Here is a 21574-nt window from a genome sequence, read left to right as displayed (position 1 = left end):
AGGTAGGAGCTATCTTTTCATTCTCTGACACTCAGCTCATCCCTCCATTGTTAGGACTTTGCCACATGATTGTGACGATTTTCTTCCCTCTGCCACAGCAGCCTCTCTTCTTCCTCACCGATGGAAAAGTTGCTTTTGTTAGAATTAAACGACTGTTTTCTCCTGGAAGCTGAAGTCATGAGAGGCAAGGCTGAGACCCCAGCCTGGGGCCTGACGTCCGCCCCTCATAATCCAGGTGTTGTTTGTGTGCAGGTTCAAGGTCTCCAGAGTGGGGATTTGAGCGATGTTTTGTGGAGAGACCAGAATGAGGTGGGTCAAAACAGAAAGGTGCTAAAGTCGTATGCATGTGAGAATCCAGAGTGTAGGCAATGACGCACAAGTAGCAAACCAACTAGTATTGATGGGAAATTGTGTTTCTTCACAGAAGCAAGAACAGAATATTTTCAAAAGAGTAAGTTTTTCCTCTCCAGCCTCTTCCATTCCTGATGCGTACTGTGACTTGTCATCATCTCTCTCTTTTCTCCCTCCCCAGTTCTTGTTTCATTACTCCAAAGCGCGTAACTCTGTGGGAGCTGTGCAGCAGACGGTGAGCGTCCCTGAGACTTGTCGTGAAGTTATTGCTTTCATTTAATGTCATCGATTCCACACCTTGAACCTGAATTAAAAGGAGAATCAAATGTGGAAGCGAACACCTCGGAGCACCCAAAAAGCCAAGAATCTGAAAGATTGAAAAATGAACCCATAAACTCAATTAAATCTTCCTTTTATTTTTTTTTTTCAACTTCCAGCAAGGAGGTAATTTGATCGCCAGTGTTTCGCCTGTTAGCAGAATAACTCAAAGATTGCCGTTGGATTGGGATGATATTCTGCTGCGTGGTAGAACGGAGGACCAATTGATTAGATTTGGGAATTGACGCAGAGCCAAATTGCGATGATGGCCTCGCATCACTTTGGCGGCGGCTGAAACGTGGGAGTCAGGGCAGGTGTTTGTTGACTCAACAGCTGCTGGTTCCTTCCCTAATGACAACGCAGTTCACCATTAATCACCCACAAACTTCCTGAACGTCATGTTCATGTTAATATTACAAAGAAACGTGATAAAATGCACCTGCATCTTCGTTTGGCTGATCAAACTTAATGCCACTTCCTGTTGAAATCCTCCTTTTGCTGAACATTACACAACAACGAGCAGAGATTTCCGTAGCAGTTTTAGTTGTCTGTTTGCTCTTTGATGGGAGTTGACCCGCAAACCGAGTCATTCGAGACTGAATCTGTCGCCCCGCTGTCTTTCCTCCTTGCAGTCCAACTCCGTCCACCCTCTGATGCGACTCTCCTCCAAGCTGGCCCAGAGGAGAAAGAAGAAGGTGGTGCTTCTGGTGAGAGACACTTAGGGCAGGGGGGAGTTTGTGTCTGGCCTCACACATCAAGAGGAACATGACAATAGCACTGGAATGACTGGCAACTACGTGTGTGGAGTGAAGGTGTTAAAAAGTAGTGCAGGTAAAAGATGCCCCGAGTTTCAAACGTTGTCTTTCTTTTTTGCTACTAAAACAGAAGATCCGAGCTCTGCCGGAGGGATGTTGCGAGCAAAGCATCTATTGAAGGCAGCCGAAGGAATCGGGCTGAGCAGGAGAAGGCAGCTCTGGACATCACGACCAACTTCCGCTGGTGGAGCGACACTCGACGTCTCCACGCCACCAGAGAGAAATGTGACGCTTTATTTCCAGAAAATAAATTATCGAGTAGATGGAAAACACTGAGCTGCCATGTTTCTTGTGTGGGCAAGTCGATGTTGCAGCGCGCCAGTCGATCCTGCGGCACGAGACACAAAACACAAGCAAAACCCGCAAAGCAACTCAAAAAGTCCTTTATGACCAAGCGGGATTCCAAAGACATTGGCATTTTGACAAAAGTTGGCATCGAATATTGTGGCACAAAAGTGAACTCACAGGTTGGGAAGCTGAAAATCTCCAGGCACATTTTAGAGGAGATTTTATCTATACATTATATTTATATATAAAAATGGAAAACTGTCTCGGTCTCAACGTATTTGAGCAAACATCTGCGCCTCTTTGAACACTTCCTGTTGATGAAGGTGACGTACTCAGACAGACGACATACAGAACTGTAACATCTACTGATTTAAATAAGACACCAACGATGGCGAAGGTAAGGTTACGCCAACTGTACGTTGATTCCATCTTCACCTGAGATGCAGACGTCCGGACGAGCCTCTCTCGGGATCTGTTGCATTAAACCCACCTCGGCTGCCGTTGGCGTCGTGATGTCATCACGAGGATTAGAATGCTTCCATTTTTAAGACAACTGTTTGAAAGAGTTGAGTTTATTTCTGATGTTTTTGACCCCTGAATTCATTTCAACGGCCTGAAAAACATTAGCATGACCATTTTTAACTTCTCCAGTTATGATAAAGGTTCTGATGACGGAGTGTAAAATGACATATTCCAATGATAAAGGGACGACTGTTGTGCCGTTTACCCGCTGAGAGCATCGAGAGGCCTGGTGGTTCACCAGCGGGTCAGGTGACGCTGCATCAGAGCAACAACAACGAAAAAGTGTTGCTTGGTCTGTGGGTGAAAGAGCCGTCACCAGATGTTGTCGTTGTGTTCCAGCCCTCTGGTTGGTGGTGTTTCCACTGCTAATAGTCCTCGTCCTCAGAGTCACTATCCTTTCGTGTGGGGAGAGAGCATCTGATCGATGACATCAACTTGTCCTCCACTTGCTTCCGGGGGTTTTCCTCCAGATCCGTCTTCACAGCGCCGGCCTCCGATAACCTCCACTCCAGCTCTGCGTCACACACACGGGACGAAGAACAAACACTCTTCATACTGCGATTCTGTGACTTCACAATGTGAGAAAGACAAACAACCACAACAGCGTCACTGACCACCTGGTCATGTCTCATCAAGTTGTTTCCACAAAACGACGGTGTTTGTTTCATCTAAATACAGAGTTAAGTTCAGAAAACGTAGACCGTCTCATGTATCATGATGTAGGAACGGGGGCCTGAGCAGAGGTTGAGCTGGCGTCATGCTGCTGACTCGTCTGCTCACTGGGGGGCTCGGTTCCTGCCTTCAAACTCCTCGTACCAGGATCGTCTGAAATGCCAGTGGCAGAACTGAATGGACCTGGAGCCGCCCTCAGGAGGCCGCTTCCTGTTGAGCTCATAGCTGGTGTTACTTTTGAATGGTTCCCATCCAGCCTTCTACGCTGCTTCACTGCCTCCTACCTTCAACTTTGAGGTTCATGCCCCCGAAGACCAGTGGTCCGATGAACTGAGCCTTCATCTCCCCTTCAAAGTAGACAAAGATGGTGGGCAGGTTGTGGTCTGGGTAGTTGGGGATGCAGGTTGTGGAGATGGACTTGAGGAACTTGGTCTGAGGGAACTTCCTGGCCAGCGTGCTGAGGTGCTGGTTGATCAGGGCACACAGGGGAATGCTGGGAAGTAAACACAGAGGGATGAGCAGACGGAAGGACGACCACAAACTGTAACGAATGACTACAACGACCAGGAGCGGATCTGATGACCTGAAAACACACGTGAAAGTCCTAATTACCTGAGATAGATGCAGATCAAAGTATCAAAATGATTATTGATATTTTCTGGCCTTTAACTGTCTATCGACTCAACTTCAACACCTTCAGTGGCGTATTGGTTAAAACAGCAGCTGTTTGGGACGACCTACCCCTGCTTGTAGAGGTGCAGCACCACCCAGATGGCGTCCCCGGCTTTGTTGACCTCCTTCACGTAATCCTGTCCTGAGATTTCCCCCAGTTCCCCAAACACATTCTTCATCTGAGTGGCCTTCCACTCAGCTAGACGCTTCTGTCTGCGCACGCGAACACACACACACACACACACACACACACACACACACACACACACACACACACACACACACACACACACACACACACACACACACACACACACACACACACACACACACACACACACACACACACACACACACACACACACACACGCTGTAAACACGCCCCTCGAGAGGAAACAATTTCCTTCATTCAATCCAATGGTGGTGTGTTAGCTGTACAACTCCTTGATGCTGCACGACAAGTGGGTCAAGGGGCTGCTGGACCTGGTTGATTATTGGTTAATGATACTTGTACAAACCTGCATCATGACCAGTCAACACCGGTGCAACTCCTCATTAAAGAGATCAAGGCTGCAGCATTTTTAATCATGACGCAGCTACAAGGTAAAAACTGATTCCACTCTTCAAGATGTGGTCAAACTGACACAGAAAGGGTGCATGTGCACTTTATTCTTGCTCTCTCTCTTTTCTGGGGGTAGAAAAGCTTACCAAGTGGATTATTTGTGAATCAGACATTTGGCTGGTGGGCTAAAATGTTACATTCTGACCAAACACGTCATGGAAACGTATAACTCACAACTGTTCTTCATCATGCTGGCCATATTCCTCTCTTCTGAGCCGCCAGTGGTTTTCAAGAAGGTTTTGAACTACTTTGACTGTAACAGGGCAGATGTGCGGACCGGATATCCATCCTTGTCAGGTCAGACTGGTTGGCTAACTGGCTGGGCCATGACCGTGCCAGTTGCAGCTTCTGCACTCACCTGTACATCTCAATGGCAGCTTCGTCATCTTCGCCAAACTCATCTTCATTTTCCTCCAGCTCCTCCAGCGTCATGCTCTCGTACGTTTTAACTGCTCAAACAAACGACAGCTGTCAGAGACACCGCCACACGAAGACACTCCCCCGCAGTGACCAGCTGAGCAGGGTCATGTGAGCTAAAACTGAAATACACTTTATACCACGAGAGGAGAGTACACACTCCGCAACAGTGTCAGGAGTCCATAGAACTCGTAGGATTCAGTTCAAATGACCCTTGGACTGGAAGCTTGAGTCCTCCACCTTCATCCCACACTCACCAACAGACTGCTGTTGAAGGGCCAACTCCTCCTCCTCCTCATCATCTTTAGGTGTCTCTTTGGGAGGAAGAATACCTTTCTTCCTCAGGATATCGTTCCACTCTGTGTCTTCGTTTGGGTCCTGGGAGAGAGAGAGAGAGAGAGAGAGAGAGAGAGAGAGAGAGAGAGAGAGACACACACACACACACACACACACACCAAATGTACCCACGCTGAAGTGAACAAGTTGAATTTTGCAATTACAAGACAGCTAATTAGAACAAATTGACCAACTGTGCGACATGAATGTTTCCTGTCCGACTAGTCAGTGAGCCACCGTCAGCCCACAAACACACCAGGATGGTGTTGGAGTTCCTCGACGCACCAAATCAACGACTCCAGTCTTCCCAGTCTAATCCCAGTCTAACTGAAGCGAAGCTGAAGAACTCCATACTTCTACCAGTCCGGTGGTCAGAGATATCAGAGTTGGAGAGATTAGCATCACTGCCGTGTGAACGTTGTCTAATGTGCACAGATATGGAATATTGGATCATCAATATTTGATATGTAAAATGTTTTATCTGGGATTTTTTTTTTTAGAAAACATTCTTATAATATTTCGTTCCAGTAAAGAACTGAGATGTAAGGAAACATTAAAATGGCCGTTAAACATTATAAGTATTTCCACTTTTTGACACATTTATTGAGAACATGGATCTATTCTACTCAGGAACAGCTAAACCAGTGTTATTGTATCACACTGGGGGAACAAAATTTGAACAAAGACACAAACACAATAAAATCCCACACTAGAGACATAAAAACTATTGTGTGGGAAGTGAGCCGAGGCAGTGTTTCCAACACACTTTTGATTTATGATTTAGCTTCAACAGAAACTGCTCTGGTCATGAGATGAGCAAGTCTGAGCATCCTGGCGCGCTGCTCGTCAGACTCAAAATCGAACACTTTTCATGCGGCATTTCATATTGGTCTTTTTTATCATTATCAATAAGTCTGTTTAAACTGCTGATCGAACAACAAAAATCCCAGACAAATAATTTAAATCAGGTTAAAAACGACAGGTATTTCCTCGACAGATTTGGATTGTTTACTACTTTTCTTAACTTTTACCAATCAAGACCAAATATCTCGGGTTACTGATCTCAGGGATCTGTTTTATTTGTCTTTGCGTCACCTCCTAAAATGAGGAAGACTATTGAGAAGGATCACTTTACATGTTCATGACACAACCTACTGATTACTATTCATTTAGAAGCTAACTGGTTACAATGCCATTGTTTTAGCTCCCGCTAATGTCAGCTAATTTCTCCACGTCTCTGTTCTGTGCCTGAAAAGTTTTGTTACGTTACACTGGAGCTGACATACTGTTACACCCAACGAGAGTTACACACGTAACCAGACCCGGAAATGATCTCAGCACAGAGCCTCGACAACGAAAGCTAAATCTTTCCCTCACTGACATGAAATCACAGCGTGTAAACCTCGAATAAATCTTTACTAACCTGCATTTTGTCAGCTGTATGAAGCTCCTGTGGAATCACACCTCTTCTCTCACGGAGACCCGGAAGTAAAAGGAGCGCAGATTAATAGAACCCGGGTAAAAACAACGAAGTGCAACGTCTCCAAAAAGACCACGGAGCGGTACAGGTCTCAGAAAAAATCTCCTATATGCAGTACATCTTAAGATGAATTTAATCAGTTAAATATTCATAGATTTATACAAGGCTGGAAGTCAGTGAGCAAACATTGGGAATTAGATATGCGGGGGACAATAATAAAAGTAACACTGACTTCCGTTTGTAGCCCAATATGACCATAAATGGTGTGGGAGCGCAGCATTCCGTTTGTGGAAGTGAACAGGTGCTGCTGCTGCGCTCTCTCTCGCTCTGTCGCCCCTTTTTACACACGCTCACTCACACACACACACACACACACTCACTCACTCACTCACTCACACACACACACACACACACGTGGATTGTGTCAAACATAAAGGATTAAGGAATTACAGATGTTTACAGAACATTTTGTTAAAATACAACAAAGTTGGGGCAAAACAGTGGTAGAACATTCATGAACGATTTATAAAAACTAATAAAAAGAGTAAATTTCACAACATAAAATGTCGAACACATTAAAAAAGCCTGAACTGGGTGGAGTATCACTTTTACAGTCATGGTTTTGAGAGGAAGTATTTTAAATAGCTGCGCTGAAGCAGATTAGACGGCCCTCCTCTGATACTAGTGTCACACCCCTGTGTATTTTTAGCTCCCACCACTTTTCCTTTCTAATCTTCCTCTTTCTCTCCCTCCTCCTCACTGATCATAAACCATAGTTTCACAAAAAGTCAGCTTGATTAGCTAACTTGATTAGCGGCAAACATCTGAGGAGAACTTTACGTCCACATAAACGTTCATCGGCTTTTGCTTGCAGGTGACTCGGTTGTGTCCTGGTTAGAGCAGCTCACATGAGCTGTGGTCGTTGTACTAGACAGCAACCATGAGCTCGACTCAATTCACAAATAACGTAGTCCCTTTCAGTGTTTCATGTCTTAGCTTCAGGTTGAAATAGCTGAAAACACCTTTTAAAGACATACTGACCACAAATCAACGTTGGTCTTGAAGCCTTTGAGAGTGAATTCATGAATTCATCTGTAGTGATGATGATGATTCAGTGTGAGAACTGCACTCATTCAGTTTGAATGCACAGAAATAGAAAATTCTTTCCTATTTTTAGTGGGGTTTTTTTGTTTTGTTTTTAATTGATGCCATCAGATGAGTTGTGGACTTTAAACTGGATCACTAAACGGGGCCCCAGCATAAAAAAAAACGGACCCAGTTCAGGTTCAAATTTCATCAAAATGTGGTTGAAAATAAATTCTCTATGCTTGAATATCTAGGAGTATATTTGCCGCTCAGAAGTGTCATGAACAGGCGCTTGAGGACATTTCAAACATTTTTTGTCTTATCAAGCATAACAAAGTTAAGACTTCATGTTTAATTTAAACGTGTACGCACCACCACCACCATATATTTTGTGTTTTGTCTACTATTCACTGAATTCCACACATCTTTAAGACTTCATTGTTCTGTGGGCATGTAAAGGTGTAGCATGTTTGGGACGGAATGATTGAGCGGACGGGGATCATCTGGCCGATGTAGCGAGACCACCGGATGAACATAATAAGTATAACTTGCATGATTTTTTGGATTCCTTTTGCTCCTGTTGGTGTGTTTTCTCAAGATTTACACTAATCTGTTCACAAGTTCAATGATGTGGTGGCAGGAGAATCAAAGGCTGTTTGATGGGTATCCACTCCATGATGCAGACCACTCACTCTGATTGGCTTTTTTGTGTTTCAACTTTAAACAGAAGACATGGATGACCATTAAAAAGCCGTGGGCTCCTGAAAGTGACGCATGTCTCACACTAAAGTCTTTAATGATTAGTGGGTTCAAACTGACTGTGTTTTATTTTGAGACCACAGTCTGATTTGTGAGTTCAGACTTCTTCCACCACCACAACTGAGGAAGTTGGGACGGTTGAGAACCCATGGGGTCCTGTTGTCCACTCACCATGTCCACTGCTGAAGAGAAGACAGAGTAGCAGCCTAATGACAATTTAAGGGACATAGCAAGAGTGCCTAACAAAGCACATGAGATTGTATGACTTTAATCTTGGGGGCTCTAATATTTGACTTTGGTCTCTAAGTTCTTACTTTGATCTGACTTTGATCTCTTTCTCCTGCAGGTCACTGGTTCCATTTTAGACTGACAACCATTGGCTCTCCCAGTCACACCTACGGTCAATTTAGAGTCTGGATTAACCTGGTCCCTCTTGATGTCTTTGGACTGTGGAGGAAGCTGGAGTACCAGAGAGAACCCAGCAGGAACAGGGAGAACATGGAGACTCCACACAGAAAGATCCTGTGCTGCAGCCGGGGCTCCACCCACAACCTTCTTGATGGGGGGCCACAGTGAGGACCACTGCACCACCAGGCTGCTTGGTTTAGCTATGAAATTTCAAAATTATATCACACTATCTTTTATTGGTCTATTCTTAATAACAATAATAATGATAATAATAATAACAATAATGATAATAATACTAACAACAACAACAACAACAACAATAATAAGTATTATTATTATTATTATTATTATTATTATTATTATTATTATTATTATTCAGCACTCATCACACCAAAGACCAATACCAGCAGAGGGTCAACACTCATATTTATTTCATGAAAACATGTCCTAAGCTCTCAGTGTTGTCGGATACTAATGGATGAACTGAGCGTACGTCTAAATATTCGTGTGTCAATGGTTAATGACCATCAACAGTCCATGAACGCGATGTCAGCCCAGCAGCCAATCAGAGCAGGGAAAAAAAGAGAGAAATGCGGAAGAGGATAAAGATCAAGTTTGACCTCTCACTCTGTTCCTAGTTTTTTCTGGACTGAAAAAAAAAAATCACATTCCACATTTTATTTTCAAAACATTGTGAAAGACAATGTCATTCAGTCAATGCGCTCTCTTTACATATTAATTTTCATACTTTAATGATTGGTATGAGCACTGATTGGACTTCATGTATTTGCAAAAAAATATGTGTTATTTTAGTTTATAGATATTGTGTGGAATAAAATGTATGTTTTATATGTTGATCAAGTTGCAGGCCTCATGCAGTGCACAGGTGTAAACATGCATGCCATTTTTCTACTCTTTATTTACTTTTGGCTGGACCTCTGATCACATGCTCACAGTTACAGACGCATCAGAGTGCAGCCACAGCGGCGCCACGCTGAGCTCATGGGTCCACAAAGAGAAAACAAAGTGGAGGCTTGTGATTCGTACAATCTGGGTTACTACAATATACTACTACTACCACTACTACTACCACTACTACTACTACTACTACTAATAATAGTAATAATAATTCACTTTCTACCGCTGTGAGGAGACAGTGCTAACCACTGCATCACTGTGCTGCCAATAATAATAATAATAATAATAATAATAATAATATAACACAGGATTCAGCTCAAAGTGCTTTCCATGCAACAGTGTTGAAAAGAGAATGTTAATAAAAAGCAACATAAAATACAATATAAAGGATGAAGTAAACAACAAAAGTAAAACCCAGCAACATAGCAAGACCCGTCAGAGTTGTGGAAGTACTCCTACTGTTTGGAACATTGTGTTCTATTGATGCCAGTGTGACAGGCCTCAGTCTTACATGCTTGAGTCTGAGTTGGAAAAGCTTGTTGGACTTTCAGTGCTTGTTCAATTTTTTTTTTTTTGAGCCTGAAAGGCAACTTGCGAATAGTTCTTGTGTGAGCGCAGCCTCTATTCTGATAAAAGGTAAAACAATCCCTAACAGATGTGTGGAGGTACCTCATTCGTTCCAGTGGTCTGTTGGGTCTGCGAGGAATTATTCTTGTTAATTAAAGACATTTTTAAAAACCAATTCAGTTATTTAGGTATCAAAGTCAGCTGTGGACAACTCAAAGACATGACTTTACTCTTCGGGATTGGATTTATTCATGGTGACTTTCCTGAAGTGTGGTTTTGATGGTGTTCTGTTGTTGATATGATCAACTGCAGTTGTTTCAAATGGAATATCTACACTTTCACACCATCGATATCGCGTAGTTTTCGGGTTGCATACATTCTAAGTCATTTTATCTTCGTTGATGGACCTCTGGCCTTCTCAGATCGCCTCTGAGTCAGACCTCCTGTCTCTGAGGCGATCTGTGTGTGTGTCTGTGTGTGTGTGTGTGTGTGTGTGTGTGACAGAGAGAGAGAGACTTTGTGTGTGTGTGTGTGTGTGTAGTCTACAGCTGCTGTAGATCGGGTGTGTGTGAGAGTGAGAGCGAGGGAGAGTGAGAGAGCAAATATGAAGCCAGTCTGAAGCCTGCGGTCTGGAGCGCAGGACAATCATGGGGAAACCTAAAAACCCGCCGTTGTAGGCTCGATCCGGCCGCTCCAGACCCGGAGGACCGGCGGGGCAAACTTCCCACACCGACACTGCAGACACTCGGACTGTCGGACGGCGGAGGGCTTCCCCGGTCCCTCCCTCCCAGCTAGGAGAAATGTGGCTAAACCCGGAGGAAGTTGTGCTGAAAAACGCCTTGAAGCTCTGGGTTACCGAGAGAAGCAACGACTTCTTCCTGCTGCAGCGGAGGAGAGGCCACGGAGAAGCGACGGGCAAGATTACAGGTAGATAACAACAAGTTTAACCCAATAAAAGCAGCGGCAGGCTACAGGGCTGGCGGGGCCGGGAGAGGCCAGGGACGGCTGCCGGAGAGGCTGTAAACAACCTCGCCAGAAAGCGGAGAGCACACAGGCAGACAGGTAGATCCCAGGTGAGACGCTGGGGCTCAGGGGTGGACGTCGGTGTGCTGTGCAACACGAAGCGAATCCGGCACTTTCCCGTCAGACTCCCGATTTAAAGGCCTTAAAGTGAACTTCACGCGAGCTCAAGACCAAATTTAAAGCCAGCCTCTAAATTCCGAGTCTTCAGTCTTTCTCTCTTCAGTTCAGCCAGAAAAAAAAAACCCAAAAAAAACCCGTCACTCTAAAAAGACAAAAAAACAACAACAAAAACTTTCACACTTCCTTTTAAAATGGTTTTGATTTGTATGAAGATGGAAGGAACTGCAACAGTTAGTAGCTGAGTGTTGATGGACAGAAGCATAGTTACACTTTTACTACCATAACTCATGACTCTGGGTTTCCTTTGAACAATGGGAGCAAACGTCACTGCCTATTTCTCATCAAGTCATTTGTAATGTTGGTCTACAATCCAACACACCTCAAACAAAAGAACATGTATCGACTTATCTGTTGTCATTTCCAGAATCATATTTTACATATAAAAGTCATGAAAATGGAACTGAAATAAGAAAAAAGATGCCAGAAAATGAAGCGTTTGAATTAAAACAAATATCTGGACGGAGTGGTTTCATCGAGACGACTGGTAAAAATCTCTTTATTGATATTTGTTCACTTTAGTACAAGTTTATCTTGTGTTCAGACCGCCATTCCATCCATCCGTCCATCCATAGGGGGGTGGAGCCTATCCCAGCAGCCTTCCCCCTGGACAGGTCACCAGTCCATGGCAGGGCCAACACATAGAGACAGACAACCATCGGCTCTCCCAGCCACGCCTACGGTCAATTTAGAGTCTGGATTAACCTGGTCCCTCTTGATGTCTTTGGACTGTGGAGGAAGCTGGAGTACCAGAGAGAACCCAGCAGGAACAGGGAGAACATGGAGACTCACCCAGAAAGACCCCGTGCTGCAGCCGGGGCTCCACCCTCAACCTTCTTGTTGGGGGGAGACAGTGCCGCCCGTATTAAAACCACAAACTCCAAAATCCCAGGGTCCTCAGGTCAAGTCCAGGAGAAACTACTGAGAGAGCGCAGTGACACAGCTGGGGCTTGTGTCTGCAGGTGGGCTGAGGTGGGGGGGGGCAGGGGTCAGCCGAGGGTTGACACTCCTGTCGTCTGTTGGACACACGGATGGTCTGTAATTACTGGCCTTCATAAATCAACTGAGACTGAGACATTTGTGCCGGGGCAAATCAGACCTTCAGAAATCTGGAGCCAGGAAGCAAAAAGCAGCCAGAGGGGCAGTTGGAGAGAGCAGACGACAAAGATCCTCTGAGAAATTCCTGGCCAATTCATGAAAATGTCCTCAAAAAAATCCCCTATTTTGCAATGATCTGATGCGACCTGTCCAAATGCGTCCGTCCTTGGCTGCGGCTCCGGCCCTCCTCCACACTCACAGAGGTCAGCTGGTTAGTTCTGGTGTGATGCTGTGGATGGACGGATGGACAACACGGAAAAAATGAGGTCTGCGGCAGAGGTAACGTTTCCTAGAGATGGCGAGGTTTCCGTTGAACTCTGTTTCTCATCGCACTTCCACGTACACACACTGTGACCCTGCCATGGTAGTCAAAGGCTTATTGTGCGTCAAAATATCATTTTCTGTTAAATGTCCTGAAGTGACGTCCTGCCTGGTTATCAGATTCCACAGATTTAAGAAGAAGTCTTTGTCTGATGAAGATTCCCACAAAATGACAACATAATCATGTTAACACTGTTTTCAGTGAAAAGAAGAATACTATCAAAGGAAAGATTCCTCTAATATCGTAAATCCTGTTACAATAGTAGTCAGTGTAGTCGCAAGAATCGTCCAGAGGGGGCAGCTGGTCCCACGGACACGAGGGAGTGCACCGTCCTCTTACAGTGTCAGAAGCAGGGGTTTTATTTGGTCATCAGATAAAAGACCAGAATGTATGAATAACATCAAATACAACATTGCTAAATTTTAACTTGTTACTTTTTAACTTGAACTCACTTATTTAATACTGTTATTTCTAGTGTCTCCATCTCTGCAGACGACTTATTCTGAAAAAACAAAGATGTGAACACGCATTCCCCTCGGGATCAATAAAGTATCTCATGACCCTTTTCACACTGAAAAGGGTCGGCATCGGGGAGCATTCAAGCCTCCAGAAGACCCGGGTCTGAACTCCCGTTGTGAGGCTGCGCGCCTGTGTTTTTCTCTCTCGTACGTCATCGCGCTGACCTCATCATTTCACATAAACGTGCGCTGGAACACTGAGAGGTAAACAAACGACAACATGGACGTCGTTGAGTCGAACGTTAGCGTTGTCGTTGCGTGCATTGCAATGTTGTCTCTTTTGCAAAGCATACAAACTCGGCGCAGATGGAAAATGTCCGAGCGCTAATGCAGCGAAGGAGGATGGAGTTTTTGGCGAGTCTGGAAGGGAGCCGAAGAAGCTACAGGCGAAGGCTGACAGGCGGCACAGTGACAAAATCAGGTAGCGACAGGAAGGTCGCAGTGTGAAAGGGGCTTAAGTCAAAGTCTCTGGCAGCCGATGAGCAAAAGCTTGGATGAAGTTTTCATGCTCTGAACACGGATGCTCAGACAGTCGTGTCTCCTTGGCTCCGTGAAACCAAGGAAATTACATGAATAAATAAAAGTGGGGAGAAGATCAGATTGTCTCCTTCGGGGTGCCCAGATCAGTGGCGACTGGCCCAGAGCAGCCTGCAGATGTGACATACGAATAAATGGGTTAAAGAATAATAACAGGCCCGATATTCAATGTCTTTCCATTTTACATTTGAATTAGAATGAAGTAATCAATGATTAATTAGAATCAGGAACCCTGAAAGCTGGAACACAATCTATTAATTAGTCATTCATATCTGTATCTCATGCTCAACAAATCGTGGTTCCAGTAATTTTGAGCCTTGTTTAGTTTTATTACTGATATCTTATGTGTTGGTCCCTGAACTCTCTGAACAACAAACATAAAGCAGCGCCGGGGTGGGACTCGGCCCGCGAGGTTGTGCACGCGCTCCAGATGTTCTTAAAGAATAATTGTGCGTGTTTAGTGGCCACGTATCCCTGAACACTTGCCGACTCATCGGCCCTCTTGCCTGTGTTTCTCTCCCTGTGAGTCATTAAGACAGCAATCAGCTGCACCGCGTCGGTGCTGGGCCTGCTGTAAAGCACTCCGTCAAGTTCAGCCCAGAACTGCTGATGTCAGGAGAAAATGTGCAATCATGTAGGACCTTGACAACTCTCTTCCCGTTCAAGAGGAAAACTCTCGTGACACCACAAGTAACAATAATGTCTTAAGATCCCAAGATGGCGGAGGAGTGCTCTGACCCGTCTGCTCTTGTGGCCCTTGAGCAAAGAACGGGGTTAAAAAATAAAAGCCCTTGAGAATGGGACAGTGGAAGGGCAGGTTTTCTCCTTTGGTAATCATCAGGTTTGAAGGTGCTGTGCTATCACTCAGTCAGGATAAGAATTATTTACCTTGCAGAAAACCTCTCTCTCTCTCTCCCTCTCTCTCTCTCTCTCTCTCTCTCTCTGTTTCAGAGGTTGTTCTCTATATCTCACTTCCTGTCTGTACATGGGAGAGCAACCAGCTGTACTGGCTCACTGGTCTGGTTGTGTAATAGGTGAACCTTTATTACATTAAACTGGAAAACAGAGTTGTCTTTCTGTCCACCACCACCACCACCCACCAAACACACACACACACACACACACACACACACACACACAGGCATGCACACACCAATCTAATAAACTAGAATAGCAGGAACTTCCTGGCTAGGGTTTATTGTATGTGATCGTTTTTGTTCTTCCCCATCCTGTTGTATCATTTACCAGTAACTTCACTTTGTGGATATTGCAAAACGGTACCACAAAGAGAACACTGGTATAGAACACTGGGAGAGAACCCCGGGAGAGAACCCTGGGAGAGCACCAAGAACCTGCATGTTTTCGCCGTGTTAAATGGATCTGGCCGAAAATGCTCCACCCCTGCTTCATATTTGGAGATAATCTGTTTCATAGTTTTTACGTCACGCTGCTGACAGACGGACATATGGCAGACATCCTGTCACTTCTTTGGTGGAGGTAATAAATAAATAAGTTAATAAGTAAATAAGTTGGCTAAAGTATTACGATTCCAAACTAAACATCTGACTAAAATTAATATTTTTTTTTAAATTTCATTCACTCAGGAGTCCCTGCACAAGCACATGGAGTCCAAAGTTTTAAAACGGTTTCCAGTTTTGAAGGTGACAGTAAAACCACCAGTGATAACACACACACACACACACGCACGCGCACACACACACGCACGCGCACACACTCTCACTCTTTCATTGGGATGTCTGAGAAGGGCTGGGCACCAACACATCTGCAGCTGCCTTCATTACCACAGTTTGATGAGGATCATCCCAAACCGAAGCGCACAGAGAGCCTTTACATCCGACCAGGTCGTTTTCTGCTCCAAAGTGAAGTGACAACGGCAGACAAATAAATCTCGATGCGTTTAAGAGAAACCCGACATTCTTGTCTTGCGCGTCCGAGTGCAGAGCTTTTCTGTGGGCCTCATAAAGGTTGATTGTGTGTCGTCATGTCGTACGGGACATGAGAGGCCATGATTCACCCTGGTCTCTGGAATGTTTCCCAGTGTAAAAACCCTCCAAGCTTTGTGCTGACAGATGGATTGGCTTTGTGTTGCCAGGCTGCGGGGTTTGCAGCTTTAAGCAGGTCGACACCGACTGTAAGATGTGGTTTACACTTGGCCGAGAGCCGGAGCTGTCTGTTACTGCAGAGTTCCTCTGAGCTGGGCGTTAGGCTCGGTAATGACTGCTTTTGACATTGGCGGGTGACAGGAGACATTTGGAGTGTTGGGCACATGCTGCATTTTCCCAATATAAAGCTCAAATGCTGAAAGTCAGACCTGGAATTGCTGGGAAAAGCCTGTTCAATGGTGTTTTTTTACAACATGAGACCCTAAATAATCCCATTCCGATGAAATTCTCTCAAGGCGAGTCGCTGCTTTTAGTGCTGCAGGATTTAGAGTCAGGTTGTGTGAAGACATGACTCTTTCCTTCTTTTCTCCACGTCTCTCTGGTTAAAGGTGTGTTTGTACCGGAGCGATCTTTCCCTCCTCTCAGTCTGACTGAAGTTCAGAGCATAGAGGCTCTCGAAGCTTCGTCTCTCAACTGTCATGAGTCCGTGGTCATGGCTGAATGCTGTCCTGGTCAGTGCCACTGAGCTTTTAGTGCGGGCCTCCATCAACAGAACAAGACAACAGGCATTTTGAAGTATTGCGGAGGAGTAATGGAACAAGGAGGAGCAGCCACAGCGAGCTGTGAGACGAGGAGCTGCAGGCGACAACGCCAGCGCCTCAGCGAAGCGGGCGACTCACTGTTTACTGTTGACACTCATTTGCAGTCTAAGGAGTCTGATCACAGTTACCCACAGACCACTGGGCCAAATGCCGACTGCTGTCAAAATAAACAAAGTTGAATTTTCAGCCCCAGCTGGCAAATGGTAGTGTAACTCACTCTTGCTGTCACCACCGGGAACTTCCGGTCTCTCTGAATGAACGAGAACTGAAATCTTTCCCCTTCGTTCGGAATCCCAACCAGGGTAACCCCCCCCCCCCCGGTAACCCCCCCCCCCCCTCCCCCCACAAGAATACCACAGTGTTCTGATAACAATACTGCTAGATAGTTACTATACGTGTCCAAGTGGCAACTTTGCAACTGAAGAGGAAATAATGGAAGCGCAGGAATCAAGTATTAATGAATGGAACTGTCAGGTCATTTTCACAGAAATTGAAATCTGAGGTCAAATCACAGACAACGAAGCGCGTTGACCTTGTAACCCGTGCGCAGTAAACAAATATCGACAGGGAACTATGGAACAACCGTTCTGATGAGAATATGGATCCTTGGCCATATCAGTATCACAAGAGGAAGTACTGCATTGTATTGCAATATTATGTCCCCAAACCTTGAGCTGCATGTAGTAAAAGAGATCGACCGCCAACACCTGGACGCGGTCACATGCTTTCACTCTGTCATGCCTTTCTTTTACACTCATGGAACACAAGTATCCAAATTAGATTTACATTTACTCGCTCAGCAGATGCTCTCCAAAGCAGCGCCGCAGGAATTCTTCTTTCAAAGCCGCAGAGATAATAATTCAGTTTCAAGTTATAAAGTTTGAACATAAAAACGTATCAAACATGCCTGACTTTGTTCAAAAACCTTTAGTCGGTCTTTCAGTAGGACTGTTTTGGAGTCACAGAGCATGTAAATACACAGGCGGATGTAAACGCTCATGTATGTCATTTGTGGGGGGTGGGGTGAGAGTCTGAGGGACCTCTCTCTCTCTCTCTCTCTCTCTCTCTCTCTCTCTCTCCTGGCTGGGTGCGGCTGCGATGCCTCCTGCCTGACTGCAGGGGTCAAGGAGTGTGTGAGAGGGAGGAGAAACGGAGACCAAGGTCCCGCCGAGTCCTTTAGATCAGCTACATGTGTTGAGGGAGCGCAGGAGCTCGCTGGTGATGGGCAGCATGAAAACTGGAACTGAGAGTATGACGCTTTTCTTCTGAGAAACTGCTGATATCTTTGTCCTCGGCGGACGGATGAGGCCAACTGTGGCGTCGTCATCAGCTGAAGGATGAACTCGTGCTGGATTAGACAATTAGAGCTGCGCATCAGCAGCGTGAACTGCATCAAACCAAGGGCTCCTTCAAATCTGATCTTCAGCAGATCAGAAATGCTGACTTATTGTTGTTTGGTGAATAATTACAGAAATCATATCACATACGACAAAGTACATCATCTTAGTTGCAACGGCAGCGTGTTGAACTAGTGATGGTGAAATCCTTAAACCCTGGTGCTGCTGAACCCAAACAGTGTATAAATGAGGAGCAACCTGGTCGGAATATTTACGGTACAGCAATGAAAAAAAACAGCTCGTTCTTTGACAGTTCAAATTGGACCGTTCAGCAGATTCTGGAATGCCGAGTTGTTTTTTTCCCCTTCTTTTTATAAGTTGAATAATAACTGGCGGCCCCTTGTTTAGAAAATGAGCTCCATGTTGTTCGTTCTGGTCCCATTTGCTGTGTCGTTCAGTCGTGTGTGGTCATTTTACACGGTTGGTTCCTTTGACGTCTGTGGCGCTGGTTGTTCAGCTGAAGTTTCAGCTTAATAAATGAGAGGTTCCTTCCCTTTATGAGCGTCCGATCTGAACTCTAGGGCCTCTGCGTCTCACGCCGCCTAACTCTGCGTTGTGTCAGCATGTCACACTGCAACACTGTTCACATGATACACTCATGCTGTAAAAAAAAAAGTGTGTGGATAAAATTGCACCTGAAAAGGGAGGTTGTTGTTCAAATACCACCCTTACTGTGCTTGAATAAAGGAGAGGAGACACGTGCGCGTGCAGGTGAGCTTCCCACTTGGAGGTAGTGTAGCGCTCCTCATGTAATGACGTAAATCAGTCTTTCTCAAGTGGATTTTGAGAAAGAAGGTGAAACTGAATCGACTGAAAACTTTCAGCTTGTGTCATGAAAAAGCTGCAGGTTGACGGTAGCTGCGCTGTTGTCATTTTGGACAGGAAAAGATATTTTTTGTGAAACAATAAAATGTTCTGGCTCCGCATATTGTCACAAGTATTTGAACCTGATTTAGGGAATCATTGAATAAAATGTGTGTGTGTTTTTCTCTCTCATATATAAAGTGTAGGTGAAAGAAATACACACTACCAGTCAAAAGACACACCTTCTCATTGAATGGTTTTTCTTTATTTTCATGACTGTTTACATCGTAGATTCTCGCTGAAGGCATCAAAACTCTGAATGAACTCACCTGGAATTAGGAATCAAAAAAGTGTGAAATAACTCTGAACATCTTTTATATTTTAGATTCTTTAAAATCCCCACCCTTTGCTTTGATTACTGCTCTGCCCACTCTTGGCGTTCTCTCCATGAGCTTCAAGAGGTCGTCACCTGAAATGGTTTTCCAGCAGTCTTGAAGGAGGTCCCAGGGATGCTGAGGACTTGTTGGCCCTTTTGCCTTCACTCTGGTCCCTCTCATCTCAAACCATCTTAACTTGGTTTGGGTTTGGTGACTGGAGGCCAGGTCATCTGGTGCAGCCCTCCATCCCTCTCCTTCTTAGTCAAACAGCCCTCACACAGCCTGGAGGTGTGTTTGGGGTCGTTGTCCTGTTGAAAAATTAATGGTGGTCCAACTAAACGCAAACCGGATGGAATGGCATGTCGCTGCAGGACGCTGTGGTAGCCATGCTGGTTCAGTGTGCCTTCAGTTTTGAATAAATCCCCACCGGTGTCACCAGCAACCCCCCCCCCCCCACACACACACACACACACACACCATCACACGCCATCACACCTTCTCCTACATGCTTCACGGTGGGAACCACGCCTGTAGAGACCATCCGTTCACCTTTTCTGCGTCGCACAAAGACACGGCGGGTGAAACCAAAGATCTCAAATGTGGACTCATCAGACCAAAGCCCAGATTTCCACTGGTCTGATGTCCATGCCTTGTGTTTCTTGGACCAAACAAATCTCTTCTGCTTGTTGCTTTTCCTTAGTGGCTGTTTCTTAGCAGCCATTTGACCATGAAGGCCTGATTCCTGCTGTCTCCTCTGAGCAGTTGAAGTAGAGACGTGTCTGCTACCAGAACTCTGAAGCATTTATCTGGGCTCTAGTCTGAGGTGCTGTTTACTTGTGATGTCTGAGGCTGGAGACTCAGATGAACTCATCCTCAGCAGCAGAGGAGACTCCTGGTCTTCCTTTCCTGGGGGGTCCTCATGTGAGCCAGTTTTGTTGGAGCACTTCATGGTTTTTGTGACTGCACTTGGGGACACATTCAAATTTTGTGCAGTTTTCCAGACTGACTGACCTTCAGTTCTTATAGTAATGATGGACGGTCGTTTCTCTTTACTTAGCTGATTGGTTCTTGCCATCATATGAATTCTAACAGCTGTCAAATGGAGCTGTCAGCTGTGTACCAACCTGACTTCTGCACAACACAACTGATGGTCTGAGAATTGAAACCATTTCAGGTGATGACATCATGAAGGTCACTGACAGAAGGCCAAGTGTTTGCAGCGATGCAAAGAGTGGCTACTTTGAGGAGTCTAAACTACAAAACATATTTACAGTTAATATTTTTTTCTTTGTTGCATAGTTCCATACATTCCATATGTCTTGCTTCATGTATTTGATGTCTTCAGTATGAATCTACAATGTAAAAATAAAGAAACAACATTGAATGAGAAGGTGTGTGTCTTGAGTGACATTTTTGAGGATTGTAGAAAGGATGTTCATTTTTACGTCATTACTCTCATTTTCATTGAAACCCATGGATATGATAATGGTGTGTTTTTGGAGCATCTGTAGTTAAGAAGTCTGTAGCGTACGTTGGGTAGCCAGGGTGTCTCTGCAGCACCACAATATTAATATTAAGAGTATTTGGAACCAAATTAGCCTTTACCAAATATGGTATCTTCCTATAATTTGTGATTAATTTTGCAGCCTTAATATTGTGTGTATTTATTAATACAGTATATACATGAACAATATTACAGCCAGTCAGTTATTGTGTTGTTTACTTTCTAAAATAGATATTCTTAGTATTTAAAAATCTCACGTATGGTAGGAGCCTGACAAGTGGTTGTCTCCCAGAGTGCGTGAAGACAAAGTCCCGTTTACTTTTTTCTTGAACGCGTCATTTGAGACAAGGCGGTGCAGTATTATAGCAACGTGATATCTTGCTGTTGGTCAGCGCAGCCTGTTAGCCTGTTAGCGGTAGATCGTAAAGAACCGTCTGGTAACTCGGTGTTAGTTAACCAGGACTTCACCCTCGTCATCATTGCCCAAGAAAGACGTGGTGGATGTCTGAGTCGCTGCCTTGTTTGGTCTCTGCTGGTTTCACGTAATTTGATTCCAAGAATAGAATATAGATGGAGACATTACAACAAATCCTCTGAGACAGTGAGGTGGAGGATGTAGAGGATGTATGTTGGCTCGGCTCATACCTCTGCTAGAGCCTCCTCAACGGTTCTGTCCATTTTCTTCATTCCAACCCCCCCTGTGTGTTGTTGTTTGTGCAGGTCTCCTGGTGGGGGCACTGGACACGGTGCTGGACTCCAATGCCAGGGTCACGCCCTTCCGCATCCTCCTCCAGATTCCTGGCTCCCAGATCAGCTGGATAATCGCAAGTGGTGAGATGAACCGTGACTTTGTTGCGTTGA

At 45.0% G+C, this 21574-nt stretch overlaps 2 protein-coding genes and 1 long non-coding RNA gene across 4 annotated transcripts in view; 2 read left to right on the top strand and 1 right to left on the bottom strand.

The window, feature by feature from the left end:
- The first annotated feature begins 532 nt into the window (after positions 1–532).
- LOC147252548 (uncharacterized) lies at positions 533–1633 on the top strand. Its single transcript, XR_015118765.1, has 3 exons — positions 533–586; positions 1302–1376; positions 1555–1633. It is a non-coding gene; the product is annotated as an uncharacterized LOC147252548 (long non-coding RNA).
- A 218-nt stretch (positions 1634–1851) lies between these two features.
- Positions 1852–6560, bottom strand: pdcl3 (phosducin-like 3). The gene is made up of 6 exons (XM_086220884.1): positions 6437–6560; positions 4935–5055; positions 4619–4709; positions 3708–3851; positions 3251–3459; positions 1852–2808 (listed from the first exon to the last, which is right to left on the bottom strand). Exons 1-6 carry the CDS (start codon positions 6440–6442, stop codon positions 2660–2662), a joined length of 720 nt encoding a protein of 239 aa, XP_086077010.1. The 5' UTR covers positions 6443–6560; the 3' UTR covers positions 1852–2659.
- Positions 6561–10748: 4188 nt separating this feature from the next.
- Positions 10749–21574, top strand: part of tbc1d8 (TBC1 domain family member 8) — a 29028-nt gene continuing 18202 nt past the window's right edge. For both annotated transcript variants that reach the window (XM_086220882.1, XM_086220883.1), the window contains exons 1-2: positions 10749–11158; positions 21434–21544. In XM_086220882.1, coding sequence (XP_086077008.1) covers positions 11032–11158; positions 21434–21544 — 238 coding nt within the window. In that variant the 5' untranslated portion in view covers positions 10749–11031. The remainder of the gene's footprint in view (positions 11159–21433; positions 21545–21574) is intronic.

Source organism: Aulostomus chinensis, chromosome 12 (genome assembly GCF_037954235.1).
Source record: "Aulostomus chinensis isolate RoL2024-O1b breed Wild chromosome 12, RoL_Achi_v1.0, whole genome shotgun sequence".
Classification (NCBI taxonomy): Eukaryota; Metazoa; Chordata; class Actinopteri; order Syngnathiformes; family Aulostomidae; genus Aulostomus; species Aulostomus chinensis.
The sequence above is the reverse complement of the archived record's forward strand: the minus strand, read 5'-3'. Positions and strand labels throughout refer to the sequence as shown.